Below are 17,241 nucleotides of genomic sequence, written 5' to 3'. Positions count from 1 at the left end.
GCAGACTGCACAGAATGTTGCCAAACATGGTGCTCCTCTGAGAACCCTTTTGTGGAATGATATTTTCAAATAAGTAATACCAAATGATAACTAGAGAAGCTTACTATCAATAGTACCATACTGATATGTAACATGCTTATGTAATGTTGCTACAATAGTAATTACAGTGTTACTACACAGGTGCAAGTTAACGTAAGGTGTTCCTTATGTGGTAAATAGTAAAACACCTGCAATGTTGCTCAATGTCAGAGAAATGGTGTTGTCTCTCCAAATAGATTTGAAAGTGTCCCAAAATAATTCAATTGTTCTTCCTTGTACAGCCCTCACCAGGCCTGCTGGTGTCAGTCATCTGTTGTCTAACCCATAATGCAAAGCTTAGCATTTTGCTGTTGCTGTCTTGCTGATCAGTGTCTTTGAGCACGGACAGGGACAGGGGTCACAGGATGTCATATCTTCATCGTAGGTCACCAAACCCAAATAGTACACACATTCCTCAGCTGACAGATCCTGACCGAAGGGGGTAAAATCTGCTCATCCATTTGGCCAGTAGTAAATCACACCCCACTGTAATCAATGCACACAAAAACATGCCACAGGAAGCACTTCAATATGAACACTTGAGCACTGGCCTCCAAGACGTTGTTTACCTTGAAACGAGCTTCTTGTTTCGTTGAGACTTTAGTGATACAGACAAAATGCAGTAAACATGTTTTTTATACACATACTTTACCACGATTGTTTACCATCTATAACAATGTATTTTGGAAGAAAAAAAAAATTCTGCATGCACATATCAGGATTGAGAAAGTATAATTGTGCCCCACGGTGAAAACAATCTAAAGTAGGCTGATACTGTAAAAAAAATCAAAATAATCAGAAGGTTGAACGAACAGAACACCACAAATCTCACTGGTCCCTGGGAAAGAAACACTTCCCTAAACCCCTCCCTCTACTGAAGCTCATGCACCTTTTTGCTATAGCATGCATGTGATGTACTATCCTATTGGATTAAATCATTTACTCATGATAAGTAGGTTCATACATTCAGTTTAAGTAGGCTGATCTGTGTCTGTACTGTAAGTTATTGTGCTTCTCTTTGGTAAAAGTACAGTACTGAAATGAAATCATACCAATTGTTTCAAAATATGATTTTCTTTGCAGAAGCAGGAGATCAGTGTTCCAGCATTGTAGTTGTACATGATAGTGGTCAAGTAGGTAGTTTGTGTGCAGAGCTAGTTATAAAGAATCAATATTATATCAAGGAGGGTTAAGTTTCGAGATAAGAGAGCTCTCAACCACTCTCGCTACTCATCATAAGTCTGTAGAAAGCTGATAGGTCAAAATAAATTGTACTCCTCAAGGAGTGGGTCTTCTTACCGCTCTATACCAAAGGAATGGGAGACAAGGCGATCAATACAAGGTTGTGTTGTAGTAGTCCTATATGCAGTTATTAACAGCTGATTCTGCCCTCTCCAGGCAGGACACATATTTTAATACCATAATTACAGACTTTTGAACAATAGCTGATGAGAGGGCCACAACTAAAACACCCACTTTGATACATTTAATTTAAAACCTAATATTATCTCAGAGAGGAAATGATTGGTGAATTATATCCACACAACTCTTACAACAGTGTATTCTTAGTAAGACATCAAACCTCAAAAATGACATTTGTAATTTAATTATCTATAGGCCAATGTTAGTTACACTCAGTTTGATTGTTTGAGAAAACAACTTATCAACCCAGTAAAATGGCTCCATAAGCCAACTGAAACATCAGCTGTGGGAGGTCGCTGAAACTGAAGTAACGCTGCCAACACCTTCTGTGGTATCCTAGCGGTCGCCTATCACATTCGGCTACAGGGCTTCTCATAATGGACTAGAGGCGGAGGCTTCTAAAGAATAGCAGCTGCGGGCAAGGAAGACCAAGAACCCGCTCCTCGGAACGACCATCGCAATGAGATTCGGCGTCGGTCTGGGATTTGGAACATTACTTTTGCGCAATAACTAGATTGTTATGCACGAAAACAGAGATAAGTATTCGATCACGGCCCCGTGACATCTTTTTGGGCACCTGAACCGGACTTTCGCTATCTTCTTTTTTTGGTTTACTTTCACCCTCCTCCGCTCGGCTTCATGACAAATAGAAGACGAGGAGGATAAAGGCACTGGGCAACACTTTTCCAGCCAGGACTTTCTTATCCATGTGTAGATCTCCAAAATAAAGTACAATAGTCAAAGCGTGGAAGAAACAGAAATGGAAGTGGAGTAAATGAAAAGAAAGGACTTATGATCGCAATGGGACTCACTTAAACTTAAAGACGCGTTGGGGAAAAGGTAGGCTACAATAAAAACGAATGGCACAAATACATTTACAAAAGTGTGGCGGGTAAAAACAGAACAAACCAACCAGAAGGGAGAGAACTGTTCTAGACTTAGTAATGTCCATTACTGTTGTACGGTGGACCGTGCGGAAAGACAGGTGGATAGGAGGTAAAGTATAGTGTAATTATCAAATCCATCCCTCATTTCCATATCTAGTGTGGGTCAGTTGGACCTTAGCCAATCCCCCATCGAAAGCCACCAAGAGTCATCAAGCATTATCCTCCATCATAATTACACCGACATGCGCAATCTGCACATGGGTAAGTAACACCAGCTAATAGGTTATCCCTTATTTCACAGACCCGACTCTCTCTAACGGGTTTTATTTGTTAGATGCTGATGTATCCGCCAAAGGCAACAAGAGCAACTAGCAGTGAACTGACAACATGTCCCGCCGCAAGCAAGCGAAGCCACAACATCTCAAATTGGACGAGGAAGCGTTGCAAACTGACATCGCCACAGAACATGGTACGTGAGATTCACACACACTTTTATGCAACAACAAAAAAAGCATTAAAAAAGTTATCGTGGGCATATTTGATTGCCAGACTATAATAGGCTACAGTAGGCCTATTTAGCTTGAATAGTTATTAATTAATATATTATTATAATCCTTCCTAACCATTAATATATTATTAGAACCCTTTGCCTTATTTAAAACCATTTTTTATTAGGGTCAGGGACTTAAAACAAACGATTTTAGTATTTCCTTTACTTCCCAAGTTGTTACAAATATAAGGACTACGGTGAATGGGTGCAGATTTTCAACGTTCTTTATCCGGCACCTCAGTGTGATATCTCTTATTCAATCTAAGAAAGTGTTATAAATAAATGCTAGTTTATAGCCTAGATAAATAATATAAATTAGCATAAATACATTAAATTGCCCTCGGATATGATAAGATAACTCTGGATAGACTATTGTCTGATCGATATCAAAGCACACTTTCATGAGCTATGCGTGCAATTTTGCCCATAGGAAATGGTAGAAATGTGTCCTGAGAGATGTCCTTTCGATGTGAAGGAATATTGAAACAGTTAGGCCCTACATGAACATAAAAAAAATTATTGTTGTTGTTATTACATTTGTTATTAAATCATATCTGACATTATTTTGACCCATTTATTATAATGAAATAGTTTCACAGAAGATCCACATCAGCTCCCTATCTGTGTATATTATACTTTAGTGTAACTTTATAATGTTAATGGAAAACTATATCATAAAAATGTTTCATTGTCACACATATGGTAGGCAACTATGGTACAATTGACATATGATTTACACAATGAGCTATAAGTCTAGAATGAGAGTTCGGTTTTGGATTATGGAAGTGTCCAAGATCATTAGGGCAGGTCTACTAGCCTACTTCGTTTTTTGAAAGAGGTAGGCATTATAAGCAATTTTTTAAAATTTTTTATTAGACTATATTGATCCTCAGGTATGGAAAAGAAAACGTATATGTCATATAATTTTTCATATTCTACTGCAATTGAAAGTGGGCACAAACTGCTTAAATCAACGTTGTTTCAAGTTATTTTGTCAACATATAGTAACGTAAAATCTACATGGAAAATACATTGTATTTGAAAAAAAATAAATAAACGTAAACTGTTGTTTTGAGGGTGAAATTTAAACCACAGGATTATGTCATCATGGTAACCAAATATTAACATGGACAAACCTATTATAAAATATGTTGAATTTGTACCTTTAAAACAATGTCAGATCTTCAACATTATTTCCACTATCAGAAAAAAACAATAGGCTGGGCAGCACCTCCTACTGGAGAATTGATCTATCTACAGCTACCCTTTGATCTACCAAGTCCTGCTTAGCTATGATATTTGTCACTGACTATGACCAATGTGCTTATCGAGAGAATGATTGTTGACAGATCTCCACTTAAAATGAAATAGATTTTCTGTTGCTATCAATGTCATTCCAAAGGGTTGGTTTAATAGAGCAAACAAAATGTGACAATACTTTATCACTCATATCATCAATTATGCTATTTAGGCCTATATAGCATTTGCAAAATCATCAACAGCTATTGTTTCAATTCACTAAGGATTCAACAAAAACCATCAACAATACATAGGCGTAGGGTTTCAAGCTGTGGTTGATTTCAAATGTAATGATATTTAGTGATATTGAATTGTGTTTGGTTGTCAATGCAACATTTGAAGGCAATGTATGTTCTAATTAGATAGTTCTGTCCCACTGACTTCATTCCAGTTTGTCTACAAATGAATAATGTATATGTTGGATTCACGTCTCCATCTCAACCAAAAATCTAAGTTAAACAATAGGACTGTGATTTTAAATAGTTGAAAGCGTAGTGATAGACATTTGGGTGGCAACTAAACCAAAAATCATACATTGTTTTTCCAATGGAATTTGGTTGTGCTTTTAGATGGTTGAAAGCATATTGATAACACAATGGAAATTCAACTAACTTTTGGCTGTCTTTTTGAGTGGAGGAATATAGTTTGTAATCTCATTGATCAATGTCTCAAACAAATGACCAAATGATCAATGTTGAAATGACGTGGTGTGCCCAGTGGGAGCCTATTGGTCTGAAAATGTTTCCCTGATTAGATTCATATTTTACAGATACAGTAGCCTATATGTATAAAATATGAATATCAACAAAAATATAGTATTTATCCCACTAATCTATTCAATCCATTCAAGACAAGAAATTGCATTGTTTAAATATTTATCTGAGCCACTCAAACATGACTATTTTAATTGAGTTCTATTTGAGACAATGTATTTTATGCTTTCTACACATTTCCTAAATAGTCTTAAAGTATTTTTTCCATTTTCCATAGATACAAATTCTAGATGACAGTTTTTGTTTTGTTTAAGATATTCGTCATTTGTACCCTCCCTCCAAATCAAAGGCTAAATGTTTTTAAAGTTTTCAGGACAGCACATAAGTGTAGGCCTATATTGTTCTCATATGGCTGATAGATATATCAACTTAAATAAATATATTTTACAGTAATAGCACATTTATCCTTATGATAATATATGATATATTTTATGGTAACATTAATTTGTGATAAGATATATATTTTTAAATACTCACAGGTCTAATGAAATAATCTAGTTTTGATATGTTTTAGAAGTGTTATGGTGTTAAAGGGGTTGTAATAGGGTTTGGCACAATCATTGAATCAGAATCATCAGAATCTTGCTCAGAGGTCCTTAAACACAAAATGATTCATTACTATCAGGTTTATTATATTATCTGCATGGTATTTATTTTAGTAATTAGTTTATAATATTTCCCCCCACCTCAGTCAAAGATTATGCAGGATTTATCAGTTATTCAATGTTAGGCAACTCATCAGGCCATTTTTTTCTAGGGACTTCATGCTTGGCCTGTATTGTTGACAAATGTGGCAGATTAGTACTATGAAAAGGTGGGATTGCATTGAGTGCCAACAAGGCACTTTTTTGTCCCTTCCCCCACCAGGCAGGGGGTGTGTTCTGAGATGAGCTTTGATTGAGCCTGCTGATTTAACCTTTGTCCACCTCACCCTACAAGGGGCAAGTGCTGTATGTCAGGATCATAATGCAATTAGTGCATCTGTGCCATTGACCTCTGAAGCATGTATGCCACACTGTCGAGAGGGAACCATTGCTGTGTAAACTGATTCCTCACTCTGATCTGTTTGTTTTCATTTCAAAATCTCAATTGCTGTGAATGATTTTGCTCTCCACAGTAAACAAACGGTACAAATATATTTTGGCCATCCTTTGTTCCTGTGTTTGGATAGTGCATTGTGTCATTTATTTCTCGTAAGAGCCATAATATATCCACCTAGATTGTGAAAAGTTTTCTTGTTTTTGTTGTTGAGGTAGCTTTCTGATACAGCAACAACTTTCCCTATATTAACTATGAAGAATGATAGTATTTGAATTATCAATTAGAACAATATTTTTAATCTGTTTAAAAAATCCAACTCTAGCTAATCATGGCATCATGGTCTTACTTCTGTTTGCTAAGTGACTTAACATTGGTGGTCTTGAGGCCACCCACTTAGATGAGCCAATGACACTGATTCTCTACTCAAATGTTTTGTATACTGTTTAGGTTATTAAATCAAAACAAATAATATTGTATTTGTCACATGCGCCGAATCCAAGAGGTGTAGACCTTACCGTGAAATGCTTACTTACAAGCCCTTAACCAACAATGCAGTTTTAAGAAAAATATTTACAGATTAACAATTTTTTTTTATAAAAGAGCAACAATAAAATAACAACAACGAGGCTTTACACATGGTGTACCGGTAACGAGTCAATGTGCGAGGGTACAGGTAAGTCCAGATAATATGTACATGTAAGTAGAGGTAAAGTGACTATACATAGATAATAGATAATATATTTTTTTTAAAGGGGTGGGGTCAATGCAAATAGTCCGGGTAGCCATTTGATTAGCTGTTCAGCAGTCATATGACTTGGGGGTAGAAGCTGTTTCGAAGCCTCTTGGACCTAGACTTGGCTTGCCGTGCGGTAGCAGAGAGAACAGTCTATGACTAGGGTGGCTGGAGTCTGGCAATTTTTAGGGCCTTCCTCTAACTCTGCCTGGTATAGAGATCCTGGATGGCAGGAAGCTTGGACTATGATAGTTTGTTGGTGATGTGGACACCAAGGAACTTGACGCTCTCAACCTGCTCCACTACAGCCCCGTCGATGAGAATGGGGGTGTGCTCTGCCCTCCTTTTCCTGTAGTCCACGATCAATTATTATTTAACTTGGTGTGACAATTAATTAGTGCAGAAATGTTTGTTATTTTCGAGGTTTTAAACAACTAATTGACCAACATCGGTTCAATTATTTTTATTTGCTTTCGTTTAGTTTTTTTCTGTGAGCTCAATGCTCACTTTGGCAGTTTCTCTAAAGATAAATCAGATCAAGCCTGAACTGTGTCATGTTGTAGTTTCCAACAGGCCAATATTCTACATAGTTTAGAGTTGGAAACATAGTTAATTAACTACAATGACCATAATCCATTGCGTGCCAACTTGTCCAGTTCTGTGTGTTTCTTTTACGCCGTTGGCACGTTAGGTTAGTGTGGTCCAGACACTGACAGTGAGAGAAGAATTGTGCGATCAAGAGGGATAGAGAGCAGTTGTTTCGCAAGGTATCTCTACCTGAAAATACATGATATGACTGTTAGTTGGTATTCAGCAGTCATAAAAGTATGCCTCATTTACGTTGAAGAACTACTAAAATAGTGATTTTATCAAACAGCATAGGCAGCAGATCTATAGAGATGAGATGATGACTTGGAATGAAATAATAAAGTCTACAAATAAAACAAATGTAATAAACACAACAACTGAAATATTTTATGAAAGTCAAGAAATGTGAACAAATGATGGTTAATAAGTGATAAGCAGTAACTACCATCATGGGACTTTTATTAATTATTTTATTATGTGTTGTTACAGCATTGCACTCTCATGATGCATAGTGCATTTAATGTTAAAAAAACAAAACAATCGGAACTGAAATTGAAAACCGTTTTTTTTTTATAATCAAACTGAAACCGAACTGACTCCAAAAAGCACTCATCACTAATCCCTCAGAACTAGAATTTATTTACCACACAGTATGCCAGACATTGTTGGACACACGCATACAAACACACACATACACACACATGCACACACACACACAAATACACGCGCACACACTAGACAGAGACACACTATACAGACAGACACACACACACGCATTATCAAAGCTGCTTTGTGTATGTGCTGTCACAACGGCCCTGTTTTCAACCAGTGCCATGAAGACACTCAAAAGGGTAAGAAACAAGGTTTTAAGCACACACCAAGAAAATGTTTTTGCTACAATGTTTCGTTTTTTAACAAACAGTGATCAACAAAACATTTACATTTTATTTATTTGATGTACTGAATAGACAAAACCTTGGATAGATCACAGCACTCATGTTTTGATGGTAAGTTTAAGCCATATTTCCATTCTATCTTATTCTATAGAAGGGTAAAACATGCACAGTTATCCATTTTTTCGGATTTTATAGACTGAATTGATTCATTCCAAAATGCCCATTGAAAAGTTGTTTCAATGCCCATTGAAAAGCAACTTGGGTGTGCGTGCAATAAAAGAAAGGTTGAAAATGGAACCCTATGGGCGCTGGTCAAAAGTGCACTATATAGGAAATAGGATGCCATTTTGGATGCACATAAAGTATTGTTTCGCTGGAACTTCCCAGCATTACCCAGCTGGCATGCTCATCTGCCTCCTAACAACACACAGCTTTAACAGATGCCATGGCGATTTCCCTGTCAACTGCATTGATTTGAGGGCATTTAGGAGAAGCTTAATGTCTAAAAGAATTAAGCTCTCTAGACTTTTTACAGTTACTGCAGCTGCCAGAATATCACTCAGGATACTGAACAAGAGGACATGAGATTGTATGAAAGTCTGTTTATTCCTTATAGAATTTACATTAACATAGCAGTAGCTATTGCATGTCCAAGATCTAGATAAATATCATGTTAAAACATAATTTTCTGTGTGTGCGAGGGAGGTATTTGCAGCCAGGAATAAAAAAATGGCTTGCCATGTGTTTATAGCTGGATTATGTAGCTAAGTATAAGTGAAGTTATTTAACATCAACATCAGACCAATAAATACATCTTTTAATGATCTAGATTGATAACATGTTAAACTAATTATTACTTTCAAATAGAAACAGCATTATAGATTAATCATTTAAAAGGTTCCTATAGAATTGATTACATGAAGATCAATTATTGGGTTTTCCCTGTTTTGTTCTTTAAATTACTACACTCGAAATATAATCTCACATGAATTCACAGAATGTAGTAATTCGAATTAGCTATGAAATATTATTTGGAAATATTGCTGTTGTATGAACTTGTTTTCAGCATGTTTACAGAAGGTCATTTTGTAAACAATTTCACAAAGATAATGGTGCATTTTTCCCAGGCATGCTCTAATAGACAATGATTTGTTTGTTTGACAGAGCCAAGTGTTGTAGAATAGCATTTGAAATTCCTGCTGCGGAAATTAGAGTGGTTGATTGCAATAGGGAATGAGCCATTCAAAGACCCAATTTGTACTCAACGGACATGGCACTTTAACTGTATGAATGCATTGGAAATCAATAATCAATCAATTTCATTAAGTTGCAGTATGCACAATTGGTAGGTCACATAATTTGATTGATTAACTAAATCAAATTAACAGCTGTCACGCCCTGACCTCAGAGATCCTTATTATTCTCTATGTTTGGTTAGGTCAGGGGGTGACTCGGGTGGGAAAGTCTATGTTTTCTATTTCTTTGTTTTTGGCCGAGTGTGGTTCCCAATCAGAGGCAGCTGTCTATCGTTGTCTCTGATTGGTGATCATTTATAAGTTGTCATTTTCCTTTTGGGTTTTTGTGGGATCTTGTTTTCTGTTTAGTGTCCGTGCCTGACAGAACTGTGCGCTTTCGTTTTCGCCTTTTGGTATTTTGTTTAAGTGTTTTGTGAATAAAAGTAATCATGAACACTTTCCACGCTGTGCTTTGGTCTACCCTTCCTACCACCAATGAGAGCCGTTACAGAAGATCCCACCAAAAACGGACCAAGCAGCATGGCCAGGATGAGTGGACATGGGAGGGAATAATGAATGGAGAAGGGCCCTGGACGCGGATTGGAGAGTATCGCCGTTCAAGGGAGGAGATGGAGGCAGCAAGAGAGGAACGGCGACGATACGAGGAATTAGAACAACGACGGAAGCCCGAGAGGAAGCTGCCCAAAATTGTTTGGGGGGGCACACGGGGAGTTTGGCGGAGTCATGGTTTAGACCTGAGCCAACTCTCCGTGCTTACCGTGGGGAGCGTGTGACCGGTCAGGCACCGTGTTATGCGGTGATGCGCACTATCTCCAGTGCGCATGCACAGCCCAGTGCGCTCTTTGCCTGCTTCTCGCATTTGCCGTGCTAGAGTGGGCATTCAGCCAGGACGCATTGTGCCGGCTCAGCGCTCCTGGTTTCCGGTGCGTCTCTTCGGCCCAGGATATCCTGTGCCGGATCTGCGCACTGTGTCTCCAGTGCGCCTTCACAGCCCAGTGCGTCCTGTGCTAGTGTCCCGCATTTGCCGGACGAAAGTAAACATCCAGCCAGGACGGGTTGTGCCAGCTCTACGCTCGAGACCTCCAGTGCGCCTCCACGGCCCAGTGTATCCGGTGCCTGCTCCACGCACCAGGCTTTCAGTGCATCTCCCCAGTCTGGTGAGACCTGTTCCGGCTCCACGTATCAGGCCTCCAGTGGTTCTCCCCAGCCTGGTAAGCCCTGTGGCAGCTCCACGCACCAGGCTGCCAGTACGTCTCCTCAGTCCGGTGAGACCTGTTCCGGCTCCACGTACGATGATCCATGGTCTGAAGCCTCCAGTGATTTAAATTTTTTACATTTGAGTCATTTAGCAGACGCTCTTATCCAGAGCGACTTACAGTAGTGAATGCATACATTTCATACATGTTTTTTAAAAAAAAATTCTGTGCTGGCCGCCCGTGGGAATCGAACCCACAACCCTGGTGTTGCAAACACCATGCTCTACCAACTGAGCTACAGGGATGCTCAAGCCTCCAGTGATGATCCATGGCACGAAGCCTGCAGTGATGATCCATGGCACGAAGCCTGCAGTGATGATCAATGGCACGAAGCCTGCAGTGATGATCCATGGCCCGGAGCCTGCAGTGGTGATCCATGGCACGTAGGCTCAAGTGATGATCCATGGCCCGAAGCCTGCAGTGATGATCCATGGCCCGAAGCCTCCAGTGATGATCTATGGCCCGAAGCCTGCAGTGATGATCCATGGCACGAAGCCTGCAGTGATGATCCCATGGCACGAAGCCTCCAGTGATGATCCATGGCACGAAGCCTCCAGTGATGATCCATGGCACGAAGCCTGCAGTGATGATCCATGGCACGAAGCCTGCAGTGATGATCCATGGCCCGAAGCCTCCAGTGATGATCCATGGCACAAAGCCTGCAGTGATGATCCATGGCACTAAGCCTCCAGTGATGATCCATGGCACGAAGCCTCCAGTGATAATCCATGGCCCGGAGCCTCCAGTGATGATCCATGGCCCAGAGCCTCCAGTGATGATCAATGGCCCGAAGCTTCCAGTGATGATCCATGGCCCGAAGCCTCCAGTGATGAGCCAAGGTCCGGAGTCTCCAGCGACGGTCTGCAGTCCGTAATCTCCAGCGACGGTCCCCAGTCCGGAGCCTGCAGCGACGGTCCCCAGTCCAGAGATGGCAGCGACGGTCCCCAGTCCGGAGCCTGCAGCGACGGTCCCCAGTCTGGAGGCTCCAGCGACGGGCCCCAGTCCGGAGCCTCCAGCGAGCCTCCAGCTGCGCTTTGGTCTACTCTTCCTACCACCAACGAGAGCCGTTACAACAGCTGCATACAAGGAGATTGAATTTAGTAGAAACTGGATCTAATATGATGCAAATAATCTATACATTTAGAATGAAAACTATAGATTTAGTTTATCATTGAAAATGTTTACTCTTACTGTAATTGTAGGGTTATAGTCTGTCATCCAAGTTATATTAACTAACAATTATTTTCTTCTCCCCCTGTTTTCCATGCAGCTCTATTGGAGGGAATGGATGAGGAGGAGCGCCGCAGTGGCATTGAGGAAACGCATGTGCGTAAAAAAATTGCTGAGTACTTCACCTGGGCTGAACTGTATGAGCACCAGAGAAGCTGCACAGAGGACCTACCTCAGGTCCACATTGTGAAGGAAGATGAGGGGATCCCTGAACCTGAGGGGTCCCCAGCTGGATCCTCTCCAACCCTCAGCCTGGCCATTCTTAACCTGGCCCACAGTGACTCAGCAGACATGGAGTCAGCGGACAGGGGCCTTGAACTGGTGGAGCCTATGAATTATAATGATAATGACAGCACAGATATGTTAGAGGAGATGAACATGGGTGAGAAGGAGGATGAATCCATGGAGGTGGAGCAGCAGCACCATGACAAATATAAGTCATCTAGCCCCCAGAATCCCCCAGATATAACTGAGTTGGCCATCCCTTCATCTCAGTTGTCCTCTGTGACTAGCAGCATGCCCAGTACGAACGTAACGCTGGAGATCCTCCACAGTACCCGGGTGGCTGTTGCCCAGTTCTCCCAGAGCCTCCAAAGCAGTGGGGCAGGAGGGAAGGCGGCCACAGCGGCCATCCCAGTGATCCTAGAGCACCTGCTGGCTTTGCAGCAGCAACAGGTCCACCAGTTGCAGCTTATTGAGCAGATCCGTAGCCAGGTGGCCTTCATGAACAGACAGCCCACACAAACAGCACTAAACCCAGTCTCTAGGGCCCTTTCACTGGCACCAAACCCTTTCCCCTCCCAAGGCCTCATCGCTCCCCCTGTCCTACCACTGTCTGGGACCATACCCTCTGCTGTCAATGGACAAGCATCTGTGTCTTCGGCATCTGTGCTTGAAAGGTCCCACACACTCTCCAAACAAACTTCAGATGGACAGGCCCACATGAGAGATGCTAGATGTACCTCAGCTCCTTCTGACAACTCTGCCCCTCCCCCTACTAGCTGCAACAATATTTCCTCATTACATCCTCCCTATATGGGTTCATACTCACACACAAGCAGTAGCTGTACTCAGACCCTGACCTCGTCCAGCCCACTTTCCATGCAGGATCAGAGCAACAGTCTCCTCAGCTCACCATCCAGCCTGCCATTTCTACCTCAGAGCCCCCCCAGCAGTGTCATCTTCCCCAACCCCCTGGCCAGCATCGCAGCCACGACAAATGCCCTCGACCCCCTCAACGCCCTGATGAAGCACCACCGGAATGGCAAGCTGCCCAGTGTGTCCATGTTCGACACCAAGCCCAGCCCTGAGGAGCCCTTTTTCAAGCATAAGTGCAGGTTCTGCGCCAAAGTGTTTGGCAGCGACAGCGCGCTGCAGATCCACCTGCGCTCTCACACCGGGGAGAGGCCCTTCAAGTGCAACCTCTGCGGCAATCGCTTCTCCACTAAAGGGAACCTGAAAGTCCACTTCCAGAGACACAAAGAAAAGTATCCCCATGTTCAGATGAACCCTTATCCAGTGCCGGAATATTTAGACAATGTGCCAACGAGCTCTGGTATTCCCTATGGCATGTCATTCCCGCCTGAAAAAACAGGAACCACTTGGCTGGATAGCAAGCCTGTTTCAGCGACGGTACCCACCTCTATGGGTATTCAGCTTCCCTTCTCTCTCACTACTATGGGAAGCTCACGTGGATCTCTAAGTGTCACACCACCCATCAAATCTCCTTTTAGGCCCTCCCCAGCCTTAAGTGAATGTGTGTCTTTGTCACTGAACACTACAGGAAATGAAACCAGTGTTCCCACAGCTTTAGAGTCTCCACAGTCTAATCAGGAGGGGGAATCCTCCCATGTCTTGAAAGCAGAGGAAATTCATCTGCCCCAAAACTGGATGACTAGATCCAGGGTGAGTCCATTTACTGTGGCAACAAGTAAAGCCATGACTATTACCACATCCACACCTGAGCCCAGTGCTCTGACTTCCAACTTTCTACCACTTTCCCTGGCCTCTGACCCGTTCAAAGCAAAGTTTCCATTCGGTGGCCTCCTGGACTCTATGCAAACGTCAGAGACCTCAAAGCTCCAGCAGCTGGTGGAAAACATAGACAAGAAGATAACAGATCCCAACCAGTGTGTCCTCTGTCATCGCGTGCTCAGCTGCCAAAGCGCGCTGAAGATGCACTACCGTATCCACACTGGGGAGAGGCCCTTTAAATGTAAGGTGTGTGGCAGGGCTTTCACCACCAAAGGGAACCTGAATACACACATTGGTGTCCACAGAGCAAACCCTCCTCTCCGGGTTCAACATTCATGCCCCATCTGCCAGAAGAAGTTCACCAATGCTGTAGTTCTACAGCAGCACATCCGCATGCATATGGGGGGTCAGATCTCAAACTCACCCTTAATGGACGGCCTACAGGACCTCGACACTGATCTCTCCTTCCATGAGAAGAACTTTGATAGCCTGAATAACTATGACAATGACCTCATGTATGACAACTCCATGGGGGAGGAAGAGGATGATGAAGAGGGGGGTGTAGATACCCTTAAACCCCTGAGCTCTGTCTCTAGTTCTCCTCCCAACTCTGATGCTGTTGTCTTCAGCATAGCTGCACTGGAGAACCAAATGAAAATGATAGACTCCACCATAAACCTAAACCACTCCTTTGGGCTAAAGTCAATGATGAATGGTTTTATGGACAGTGAGCGCCGTGCTGCTATCCACTCCTCTATAGTGGGAGAAGGACAGAATCACAATCCAGCCAGCAGCCCAACCGTGTCTGAATCGTCCACGTGTATGCATGTACCAGTTTCACCTGTGCAAAGCAATTCTGAGGTCCACCTCTGCAATTCCCCATCTGGGAAGCACAGTGGAGAGTTCCAAGAGATCACAGCCTCAGTGAAGAGTGAGCAATTTGATTCGCCCACCTCATCTCCGGTACTGGAAAATGGAGTGACTTTGGATCTGAGAGGGATGCAACCTAACAGGCAGTGTGTGAAACAGGAGAGTCCTTACAGTACGCTATTCCTGAGTAAAGAACGTGGTGAGATAACAATATCAACTGATAATACCTGTTGTATAGAGTAGATGTAACAACAATGTAAAAAGGTGTTCTATTTTTAAACGCTCTATATCACTACAACGGTTGAAAATGTTGTTTTCCCCCTTCACTATCTAGCAAATGTAGATCTTATTCAGTTATCCCCACAACATATTAAAACTCTAAACATCCCGTTATCTAATTGTTTTAGGTTCCAGTCAAAGCATTCCTAGCCTGATTACCAGCATTGCGCCAAGGATGATCAAATCTGAAATGAATGGGCACCATCGACCAACGAACTTCAATGAGGGGCTGCATCATCCATTCGGCCTCCAGGTCCCTGCTGCTCCTCCATCTCTGGTGAGCCCAGGAATTACCTCTCTGCTTGGGCCACCTCAACTTCGACGGACCCCGAAGCAACACAACTGCCATGCGTGTGGGAAGAACTTCTCTTCAGCCAGCGCTCTACAGATCCATGAGCGGACCCACACAGGGGAGAAACCTTTCGGTTGCTCCATCTGTGGCAGGGCATTCACAACTAAAGGAAACCTGAAGGTACTACACATTTTAATGGGATTATAATTACTGTATTTTCTTCCCAAACACTCTTAAGACTCAGTACCTGTTGTTCAAACAATTTCAGAATATTTTTAGCTTAGCTTATAGCTTAGCTAATAACTATGACTAATGTTAATGTATTTGGGTTTTATGTCCTCCATCCCCTCTCCCCATTCCTCTTTAGGTACACATGGGCACTCATATGTGGAACAACGCACCAGCCAGAAGAGGCAGGCGTCTGTCAGTGGAGAACCCCATGGCCTTGCTGGGTGGGGAAGCTGCCATGAAGTTTGGAGAGATGTTTCAGAAGGACCTGACGGAACGGGCCATGAACGTGGACCCAGGGTTCTGGAACCGCTACGCATCAGCTATAACCAACGGCCTAGCCATGAAGAAGAATGAGATTTCAGTGATCCAGAATGGGGGGATTCTACAGCTTTATCCCATGACGGCAGGCATGGACAGAGTCAGCACTGGGAGTAGCCCACCAATGACCAGTCTTGGAAAGACAGCCATGGACCTTGGAATTAACCGACCCGACACTTTTCTATGTTAATTGATGACAGTAAAGAGATTGGGATCAATTTAAATAAATTGAATGGCAGATTAATAAGATAAATAGATTATACAAACAATGTAGAGAATAAATGATTGATTTATTTGTAAAAACAAGTTGACTATGTATTATATAGAGATAAAAAAAATGTTTTATTCATTCACAGACCTACAGTATTTCATTCTTGTTTTATGGAATTGTCCATTTGCAAATGTTGGTTTTGCCTACACAAACAGGTTGTTTCACTTCGTCCATGGTGCTTACTGTAGACACATACTCTATTACTCTAAAAAGGGAAAATGTGACATGGAAAATGTGATATAGAAATACAAAGAGAGGAATCTGTCGGTTGGTCACTGCTGCTAGTTGGTGCAAAGCACAAATGTCTTTATAACGAGGCCTCACATGTAGGCCTGCAGCATTTCAAATTGAAGAATTTGTGCAAGTAATTGAGCAAGCCTAAGGTTGGACAATCATTTATTGAATTTACTTCAGCTTAAATTGCATGTCCCATTTCTTCACTGGACTTTACTCTTGACTTTATGCAGTCTATCAGCATTTATTTCAGCTTTCTCATTTAGGTTATTTTCTCTGCATCCAAAATGTATATTAGATAAAATTGTGAAAACAATCAATTGGCTTATAGATGCATACATAAACAGAATGTAAGCTATATGGTTTAGTCAAAAAAGTTGCATTTTTGGTTTATCTTGTTGTTAGAGATTTCAGCATTTTATCTCCTCCACTGAGAACTGTTTTTTAGATTTCTAAATGTGATGTACAGAAGAGGCATCACAGATACAAACCAGAGACATTTGCCTCTTTTCTGCATGAAGGCTACAGACAACAACAAAAAATTAGTGTGCATATGGTAGGATGGCCTAAAAAGCAATGGAAGTGGATCCTCTCAATCTCAGCAAATATTTTTACAAGCAAAATTTGCTGGGCCGACAGACATCTACTGAAAGAAAATAATTTATTTGTCTAGATTACAATATTTCATGCTACTTTAAATAAATATCTACAATTTGAGAAGTGTGATTTTTCCAACTTTTACTGTGTTAAGCATTACTGCTTA

The 17,241-nt window shown here is 41.7% G+C and overlaps 1 protein-coding gene across 1 annotated transcript; it reads left to right on the top strand.

Annotated features, from left to right (window-relative positions):
• Positions 1-1,810: 1,810 nt before the first annotated feature.
• Positions 1,811-17,198, top strand: sall3b (spalt-like transcription factor 3b). Its single transcript, XM_014177041.3, has 5 exons — positions 1,811-2,648; positions 2,722-2,856; positions 12,050-15,052; positions 15,261-15,604; positions 15,792-17,198. The coding sequence occupies exons 2-5, from the start codon at positions 2,775-2,777 to the stop codon at positions 16,161-16,163; spliced, it is 3,801 nt and encodes a 1,266-aa protein (XP_014032516.3). The 5' UTR covers positions 1,811-2,648; positions 2,722-2,774; the 3' UTR covers positions 16,164-17,198.
• Positions 17,199-17,241: the final 43 nt, after the last annotated feature.

This window comes from Salmo salar, chromosome 27 (assembly GCF_965601325.2).
Source record: "Salmo salar chromosome 27, fSalSal1, whole genome shotgun sequence".
NCBI classification, from domain to species: domain Eukaryota; kingdom Metazoa; phylum Chordata; class Actinopteri; order Salmoniformes; family Salmonidae; genus Salmo; species Salmo salar.
Note: the sequence above shows the minus strand (reverse complement) of the source record. Positions and strands in the feature narration are given on the sequence as shown.